At 50.5% G+C, this 9,821-nt stretch overlaps 1 protein-coding gene across 1 annotated transcript; it reads right to left on the reverse strand.

Moving 5' to 3' along the window:
* Positions 1 to 322: 322 nt before the first annotated feature.
* On the reverse strand, positions 323 to 6,037 carry LOC129342705 (nicotinamide N-methyltransferase-like). The gene is made up of 3 exons (XM_054998604.1): positions 5,640 to 6,037; positions 4,610 to 4,817; positions 323 to 895 (listed from the first exon to the last, which is right to left on the reverse strand). Exons 1-3 carry the CDS (start codon positions 5,791 to 5,793, stop codon positions 475 to 477), a joined length of 783 nt encoding a protein of 260 aa, XP_054854579.1. The 5' UTR covers positions 5,794 to 6,037; the 3' UTR covers positions 323 to 474.
* Positions 6,038 to 9,821: the final 3,784 nt, after the last annotated feature.

The raw sequence follows: 9,821 nt of genomic DNA on the forward strand, positions 1-9,821 counted from the left end.
AAGTGTCTCTTGGCCTCCACTTAAGCCAACTTTACAAAGACTCCATAAGCATCAAGTGCTCTCCCTTCCAAAGCCAGGAGCTACAGTCCTGGTCCAGGAACTTCTTCCCTGTATTGTCGAAGGCTTTCACAGCCGGAGAATGATAGTTGTTGTGGGTTTTCCGGGCTGTATTGCCGTGGTCTTGGCATTGTAGTTCCTGACGTTTCGCCAGCAGCTGTGGCTGGCATCTTCAGAGGTGTAGCACCAAAAGACAGAGACTCTGTCTTTTGGTGCTACACCTCTGAAGATGCCAGCCACAGCTGCTGGCGAAACGTCAGGAACTACAATGCCAAGACTACGGCAATACAGCCCGGAAAACCCACAACAACCAACTTCTTCCCTCTTAAGGAAGGGAGGATTGTGTAAGCATAACAATAAAAAGGGAAATCAGCACTTGTGATGTACTAGCCATTTATCCCTGCCACCACACCTGCTTCAGCGTTTTCTGGCAACCAGCACACATGCTCCCTTAACATCAGACAAAGCTGGTGGAAAGATGACCTTGGTCCCTTCCAGCCACTCAATATCAAAGCCAGCCCCTTTCACGGCTTCTTCTACACATTTCTGATCTAAGAAGAGGCAAGAGAACCGCTGCAGGCCAACCATGTAAAAATTTGCTTCCAGGGCAACAAATAAGACCAGGTGCCCCCCAGGTTTTACGAGGGAGCTGATGTTCTTCAGAGCAGAGCGGTAGGTGGGCAAGTCTGGGCAAGCCACTTCCAGGAACAACGTGGAGAGCACGCAGTCAGCTGGAGGGAGAGACAGAGGGGCCAATGGGTTGGGCTGGGTCACATCACATTTCAGGACTCGCTTGATGGCTTTTCGGACCTTCTCTTCCTTTTGGACCCACTTTTCTCTGGAATAGAATAAAAGATGAATGGGACAAGCCCTCCACCCCATATCTCCATTAGATGTCCCTCCTGTCTAGGGCTGGACCACACATTCCCATATCACAGGATCCTGAGAAACTGTGGGGTGTCAGAGTGGAGCTTGGTAACCAGAATCCCTTCTTATTCAGACCTGCCCCGTTGCCATCCACACCTCAGGGCTCACTGCTGAAGCTTGCCTCTGTAGTGTGGATTGCCACAACCACCGTCTAGGCTCAGCCCCCTTACGCCTCTGTTTGATGAGAGCCCAGTGGGGCCAGATGTGTTTTTAACACCCCCTCTCATAGGGAGTCCTTTACCCCAGTAGAAGATGCTAATCTCAAATGAATCCTGCCATACTTTCTCCTGGCTCTCTTGAACACCGGGATTTTGGAGTGTGTGTGTATGGATGTGTGTTCACATTAGGACTGTCTGGGGCTGGAGTTCTGTTGGAATTACAACTAGGGGTGTGCAGGGCCAGGTTGCTTCAGGTTTCCCACTTCTTGTTTACCCTTGCGCTGGAGGGAGAGGGGGAGGGGATCAGCTGAGCGGCAATGTTGCTCAGCGGTGGCAGATGCAGCGTCGCTCATCAGTGGCCACAGCAACAGCAGCACTTGGCGTCATCGCTGCTCAGCAGCCGCTGCATTGTTGTCACTCAGCGTCAGCATCACTCAGCCTCAGTGGTGGCTGTCGCAGTGGCGTTGCTCAGCTTTGGTGCGGCGGCAGCAGCATTGATCAGCGGCGGCAGTGTTGCTGCTGCTTGGTGGTGGCCACCGCAGCAGCGTTGATCAGCAGTGGCTGCCGCAGTGTGTAGCCACAGCGGTGGTCAGCGGTGGCCTGGAGCCAGCCGCTCCTCTGCCACTGCACTGCCTCCTGCCACACCGCCTCCTCCACCGCTCCATGCCCCCGTGGGCGGCAGAGAGGGCCGGAGCCACCGCCGACCGCAGGGTGAAGGTAAGTGGGGTGGGTGCAGGTGGGGGGCTGTTTTTGATGGTATTTAAAGGTGTTTAAACTAAACCCCGAAGCTTTCTGAGGCATCCCAAATGCTTCGGAAAGCTTTGGTTCGGGATTTCCAATACAGAAATCCTGAATCTTTACGGATCGGGTCCGATTCGTGAGTTTTTCCTGAATCGGATATCCGAACCACACACCCCTAATTACAACTGATCTCAAAATTATGGAGATCATTTTCCCTGGAGGAAACGGCAGCTTTAGAGGTGGACTTTGTGGGACCACATCCCTGCCTAGCTCCTTCCTCTCCCTAAACTCTGCCCTCCCCTGGCTCTGGCCCCCAAATCTCCAGGAACTTCTCAACCTGGAGTTGGCAACTGTGCTCTGTGTGCAAACAGAAATGAGAGATTTGTCTTCCCCTCTCCCTCCTTTTTGTCTCCGTCCATCAAAGCTCTCACTTGGACAGCATGAAGCAGAGCAGTTTCACTATTTTGTGCAGTCGGTTCGCAGATCATTAACAACAAGAGCAGGGAAACCCCGGGTAGTCAGAAACTGGGAAAGGAATGCCGGGAATATACAATCAACAAGGTCTTCAAAATTTATAACCAAATTTTTAGTGCAATGTGTGCAAAAGTGCAGTGTGCCAATCAAATAAATAAATATATTTATTTGATTGGCACACTGCACTTTTGCACACTTTGCACTAAAAATTTGGTTATAAATTTTGAAGACCTTGTTGATTGTATATTTCCGGCATTCCTTTTCCAGGTTCACAGATCATTGGCTGGCAGGGGGAAAGCCAGGAGAATGCTCCCAGGTGGCATGGCACATATCCACACGCAACAGTAGCCCAGTTTGGGCCACCAATGGGCTGAATCAGGGCTGTTTGGGGCCTAAAATAGCCTGCTGTGAAGCACAGGAGTTTTCCCATTTGTGCTCTCGGACTGTGCTGTGGGCTGAGTCAGGCCCATCTGGGGTCAAAATCAGCCTGCTGCGAAGTGCAGGAGCACTCCAGCGCCGGGGTGTGCCACCCTGGCAGTGCTCCCCACTCGGCAGCAGGCAGATTTGGACCACAAACAGGCTGAAATTGACCCACTGCAGAGCGTGGGAATCCTGCCAGGGGTGGCACGAGGACCTGAACGATGATGTCACTTCCCAGAAGTGATGTCATCACACAGCTTGGGAGTGTGAGTACACATAGCAGAGCTCTCTAGAAATGTGAGTGCCAGGTCTCCTGCCTCCTGCCCGGAGGGGGAGGGGACCTGGCAAGCCTATGACCCATAATGGGTGTTGGGACACTCTTGGGATGTTCGGGCTGTAGAAGAGGTCAGCAAGCTCCTTCTGCTCCCTGCTATCCAGACTAGCCCCTGCCTGCCAAGGTGGTTCTGAGCTCGAGCAGATAACTCCCCCAGAGGAGGATGAAGTTTTTGTCTTCCTGGTTCTCCACCCCTCAGCACAACATCAGTTCTTTGCTTGCTAAATGGATTACAGAAACAGAAGAGAGGTTGTAAATATGTACAAATACAGGTCAAGTCCTTAGTCTATCAAGGACCACCGCCTCTTTAGGACAGAGGATTGGAGCTTAGTTTGCTCAGCTTACTCTGTCCGCCGCCAGTGCGTTCATGTAGTTTCCCTTTCGGCCTCTCTCCCATCTTGGAAAAACCAGAATGCTTTGTTTTCTGTTATTCCCTTATCAAAACTGCTCTGCTTTCACAAAAACATGCTCAGTAAACAGATTTTGAGGTGTTCCTTTTCTACTGCATAAGCTGAGCTTCGGCCCTCTTGCTGCTCATTTCGCCACATGGCTGCTTCTGTTTGCTCCTTCTGGGGTTGCCAACTGCAGTAATGTTGGTGTGTTGCCAGCAGGAAGGGCCACCATTAATAAGTCTCTCACTGGGTGCCAGCCTTGTACTGGCAACCCTATGGGGGGACCTGGGAACACCCCCATGAGAGGCTGCATATTAGTTAGGAGGAAGAAGGAAGAGACCAGTGGGCCCTGGGGGCACCTGAAGGGTGAACAGGGCCAAAGACTGCCGGCATGAGCTTCCTCAGGGAGTGTGATTACAAGTGACTTTCTTCACGTGAAAAACACTAGATTTTTCTCACAAGGTTACCTGGGAAGTGAAGTCCGAGTGATCCTTCCCTTCTCTGTTAGAATCACTGCCTGAAGAGCCACAAGAGGGCTTCGTTTGGGGGCGGGCAGCTGCTACTTTCTCCCAGGGTGACCTGCGGGCTGCCTGCTTCCGGGGAGCTGCTCTGGAGAAAGCCGCTGTGTTGGTGAAGCTCCAGCCGCAGCAACAGTGGAAGGATCTGCTGCACATTCTTCTGCTGTCACTGCGGCTGAAGCTTCACCGACGCTGCCACTTCCAGAGCAGCTCCCTGGGAGCAGGCAGCCTGCAGGACGCCCTGGTGGAAAGTAGCAGCAGCCAGCCCCCAAATGAAGCCCTCTTGTGACTCTTCAGGCAGCAATTCTAACAGAGAGGGGAAGGACCACTCGGACTTCACTTCCCAGGTAACCTTGAAAGAAAAATCTAGTGTACTTCACGTGAAGAAAGTCACTTGTAGCTTTGCTCTGAGGTAAAAGCCACCTTGGGAGTCAGAACCTCCTCTGGCGTCAAGGCCTACTCAACTGCAGGCCAAGAGAGCCGGGAGTGGGCATGGCAGGAGAAAGGAGAAGAAAAACCCAGAGCAGGAGAGAGGAGAGAGAATTGACGGACCAGAGGAGGAAGCCAGAGGGGGCTCGTTTGCCATACCTGTCCCCTTCCAACTCGCAGACGTACTTCCCTACTGAACCCCAGTTGAAAACTCCCGGCTCCTTCCTCAGCCATTGCTGCAGTTCCTCCCGGATCCCATCCATATAACCTGTGGCGATGATCTCTCGAAAGCATTCACAGGCAGAGAGGAACTGGTAGATGGTGTGTCCACTTTCAATATCAATCAGGGTGTCTCCTTTAATGCCACCTGCATTGCAATACACAGTTGGTCAACATGCTAACCCTACAGAGCTTCTTTTCACTTAGCTGGGCTTGTAACAGCCTTTGTGTGGGTGTCAAGTAGATATTGATACTGAGGGCAGGATTAGTCTCAGGTTTTTTTTAGCATGCCATAGATACCTGTCAAGACCTACCAACTGGGCATGGTTTCAGAGGCAAAAAGTACATTGTGGGATTTGATCCTGCTTTTCTAATATGACATGAGATTTGGCTCCAAGAGCTGGGAATAGGTATCCCATTCCCCTGGTGGGGGCTTTCACCCTCTGCCCCCTGCCACCACTTACCTGGCTGGCTACTCCCCTTGCTTTGAATATGAAAATTGGGTTACCTGGATCAGAGGAACCTGAATATTGCAAGAGGGCAAACTCAGCCTCTTTAGAAGTAACTAACTGAGGTTACCAACTGGCCTGGAAAAACCAACTGACTAGTCTGCTCTTGTGCCCTTAAAAGCCTGTTGGTATGATGCAATTGGCAGGCAATGCTTTTCAGGAGCAGGGTTGGCAACCATGCTTGAGAAAAGCACTCTGTTCCCTGAACTCAGCCTCAATGCAATGTCCTTTACCAGATAATATTTTACCCCCATACCATGAAAAGCTTCACCTGCCTGTTTCCAATCATATCAAAAGGATGGAACCTTTCTTCTCTCTGTCATGGGTGCATATCACAAGACTATGGCCCTGCTACAGAGGTCAGCAAAAAAATTGGCACCTCTGTCCATAATGAAATGGAGAGATTTTGTGCAGCCGGTTGCACAAGAGCTCTGGAAGAGACAAAAGACTTCATCACTTACCCAAATGGAATGCCTTGTGAAGATTTTTGAGAGCAAAACCTATAAGGACATTTATGTCTTCTTTCTCAGGATGAAAGGTAAAATACATTTCCAGGTGTTTTTTGGGGTCAAAATGCTGAGCATAGAGGTCTTTTTCAGTGAAGAGTACTGCCATAATAGCTCTATAGTTCTTCACTGTCTAGTTCTAAGATTTTCTCTGTCCTATCTCTGCAGCTCTCCTTATCCAACCAAAGGCTTTCCCTTCAAGCTCATGTTCTTATTTATGTGTTCTCCTATCATCCCTCCCCCAATTCAGTTACATTTACTTTTTTAGGGTCCTTTCCTAAAGTCCTAGATTCTAATTAAATTTAATTTTAAAAGAGCAGGGGAAATGATCCTGTTCCTATAAAGTTTGATCACCCATTGGAGGTGCTCTGTGGCTTCAGCAGCCTTCTGACAGCTGAGATATGTCCAGGGAAGCTGAGCCAGCCAATCAGAGGTGCAGATCAGAAAGGTGGGGGGGGGGTGGCCTCCCAGTTTATGAGTTATGTCCCAGCTTGGCTTTCATCTTCCTCTTGTGGCTGCAGTTAGGTATGGATGGTCCTGAGCCTGGGGGAGCCAGCCAGGCACCTGCATCACAAGGTCACATCAGGCTGCAGGTAATGAAGGGGCCACCCTTATCATCCATTCGATTCCCCACTCCTCTGCTTGAAGCCAGCTGGGTGACATTGGGTCAGTCACAGCTTCTTAGAGCTCTTTCAGCTCCACCCACCTCTCAGGGTGACTTTTGTGAAGATAATAAAAACACACTTTGTAAACTACTCTGAATGGGTGTTGTTGTCCTTAATGGTGATATATAAATCGAACGTTGTTGTTATTTATATACAATCCTTTTATTGTCTGTGCCAATTTCAAGCCACTAGACAGTCTCCAGTCCTTTCATGCAGGTAATTTCTTGGATGTGTTGCAAGCAATGTGCCCAAGATCATTTGATGTCTATGTTGTATAATGACAATGAAGATCACCCAAAATAAGCATCCTTTTATGGGCATGTGGAAGAATATCAAAAGCTTCCTATCAATGCTGTTGCTGTGTTTGTCCAAACGGTCATCATTTTTCCAGGTTAAGCACTACCCGGTTGAAATTGCCGTTGCTTCAGAAATACTCCATCAGTTTGTTTTCTAGAATTCCTAGTGCTATACCATATTTTGATAATGTTCTAATCATAGGCTCATTAGGGGATGAACTGAGGAAAAATTTGAGGAAGTTCCTTGTTATGTCAATAATTTGGCCATTAGAGTTTTAAAAGAGAACTGTGAAATTGGAATTCTCAGTGTTACTTTCTCAGGTTCCTCAACTGATGCAGGATCCTGGCCTGTGTCTCAACCGGGTATGAAATGGATTTCTAGTTGAGATAGCCCAGGGAATTCGAACCATTCACAGGCTGTCAACATGAAACATCTGCCTGGAATTGGCACAAACAGTAAAAAGAATGTACCACTGTTACCCAAATTGGTCCTCCTGTCAGGCCAGGCAAGTATAAAGAATCCCCCACATGTGTCAAAATAGAACATGAGTCCCAAGACAAAAAGGGATCATTTGAGCCTGTTGCATACAAAGTCCTTGGCAAGTAAAAAGAATCCCCCACATATGTCAAACTTGAACATGAGTCCCAAGACAAAAAGGGATCATTTGAGCCTGTTGCATACAAAGTCCCCGGCAAGTAAAAAGAATCCCCCACACGTGTCAAACTAGAACATGAGTCCCAAGACAAAAAGGGATCATTTGAGCGTGTTGCATACAAAGTCCCTGGCAAGTAAAAAGAATCCCCCATATGTGTCAAACTAGAACATGAGTCCCAAGACAAAAAGGGATCATTTGAGCCTGTTGCATACAAAGTCCCCGGCAAGTAAAAAGAATCCCCCACATGTGTCAAACTAGAACATGAGTCCCAAGACAAAAAGGGATCCTTTGAGCCTATTGCATACACAGTTCCCTGTCTAGCACAATAAATCAACCAAAGAAGGAAAGAGAAGAAGGAGGCAGATAATTTTATTACCTTCTCCAGAATGCAGACTACAAAATGGGAAACTGAAATAAGACTGAGATACAGAAGTATTCAACAGTATAACAATGTGGAGCAATGTGGTCCACAATGTGGAGCAAATTACTTGTGACAGTCCAGTAAAACCATTCTCATCTGCATAATCCCAGTATTCTATTAGTACCCTGTTTAAGTTATCTTTAACCCAAAATACTTCTGAGATACAGAAGTATTCAACAGTATAACGATGTGGAGCAATGTGCTCCACAATGTGGAGCAAATTACTTGTGACAGTCCAGTAAAACCATTCCCATCTGCATAATCCCAGTGTTCTATTAGTACCCAGTTTAAGTTATCTTTAACCCAAAATATGTTCCTGTCATGTGGCTAATTCAGAGTAACGAACCCCCAAAAAAGATAGGTGATGGATTGCCCCCAAAGAGCACCAAAAGTGGTGGGATAAACATGGAAAGATTTTCCTGTAGGAAGTGAGGAATGCCGCACCAGGTGGAGATGCCCACTGAGTTCCACCACCTCTTTTCCCAGAAAAAAGCCCTGATTTCAAGTATATACTAATGGGGTCTGAACCAGCTGAGACTGGGAGGGAAAGAGACATAGGAGTTGTAGTGGATAGCTCAATGAAATTGTCAAACCATTTTGCCCCAATGGTGAAAAAGACAAATTGTATTCTGGGTTGATTAGGAAAGGGATTGAAAATAAAATGGCCAATATTATAATCCTACTATATAATTCCCTTAGCGTCTTCTTGACGACGCACATTTATGCTGGTGCGCCTGATTGAGGCGCACCAGCATAAAAGGGCGCCGGGTAAGGCCACCAATGCAGGGCGTGGGCTAGCCCAGCTGGAGGAAGAGGGTGGCACAGGAAGAGCGACAAGCTCAAGCCCCATTGCAGCCCGGGCAACAGGGCGAAGCACCTGTCCCCCTCGGATCCCCACCGAGCCGCACCGCTGCGCTCTCGGCGGGGCCCGGGCATGCAAAACACCCGTCGCCCTCAGAGCCCTGCTGAGCTGCACCGCTCTTGATGGGGCCCAGGCAAGTGAAGCACCCATCACCCTCAGAGCCCTGCCGAGCTGCGCTGCAGCGCTCTCGGCGGGGCCCAGGCAGGCAAAATGCCCATCGCCCTCAGAGCCCTGCTAAGCCATGCTGCTCTTGATGGGGCCCAGGCAGGCGAAGCACCCGTCAGCCTCGGAGCCCTGCCATGCCGCGGCGCTCTCAGCAGGGACAGGGCAATGGGGCGTGAGCAATGCACTCACCACCCTGCGAGGCGCACTGGAGCCAGGCATGCGGAGGGAAGAGCGAACCCACTCTGCCCTCCCTCCCTGGCTCCACACCCCACCTTCCAGCCCTCCCCAGCCCTCTCCTGCTTCTCCACCCTCCCCAAACCACCCTTGCCCTTCCAACCTGCCGTCCCGCCTCACACCCTTCCTGCCTTTCCACCTTCTCCAAACCCCCATTGCCTCCCTACCTGCCATCCATCCCCAGACCCCTCCTGCTTCTCCACCCTCCCCAAATCCCACTGCCTCCTTACCTGCCGTTCCTCCCCACACCCCACCTGCCTCTGAGCCCTTCCCAAACCCCCACTGCCACCCTACCTGCCATTCCTCCCCACACCTCACCTGCCTCTCAGCCCTCCCCAAACCCCATTGCCTCCTTACCTGCCATTCCTCCCCACACCCCACCTGCCTCTGAGCCCTCCCCAAACCCCCACTGCCACCCTACCTGCCATTCCTCCCCACACCCCTCCTGCCTCTGAGCCCTCCCCGAACCCCCACTGCCACCCTACCTGCCATTCCTCCCCACACCCCTTCTGCCTCTGAGCCCTCCCCGAACCCCCACTGCCTCCTTACCTGCCATCCCTCCCCAGACCCCTCCTGCCTCTCAGCCCTCCCCAGACTCCCTTGCCCCTCTACCTGCCATCCCTCCCCAGTCCCCTCCTGCTTTTCACCTCTCCCCAGACCCCCCTTGCCCCCCATCTGCCAGCCCTTCCTAACCACCCCCTCCCACCAGCCCTCCCCAGGCTTTCTCCCTCCTCCGCACTTTTTCAGGTGCCAAAACATCATGGCATGGATCCAGGTGGTCAGATTAGTCCGCAGAGAAGGATTTCAGGGTAGCAGGGGGAGGAATGGGAAGCATACA

Source organism: Eublepharis macularius, chromosome 14 (assembly GCF_028583425.1).
Source record: "Eublepharis macularius isolate TG4126 chromosome 14, MPM_Emac_v1.0, whole genome shotgun sequence".
NCBI classification, from domain to species: Eukaryota; Metazoa; Chordata; class Lepidosauria; order Squamata; family Eublepharidae; genus Eublepharis; species Eublepharis macularius.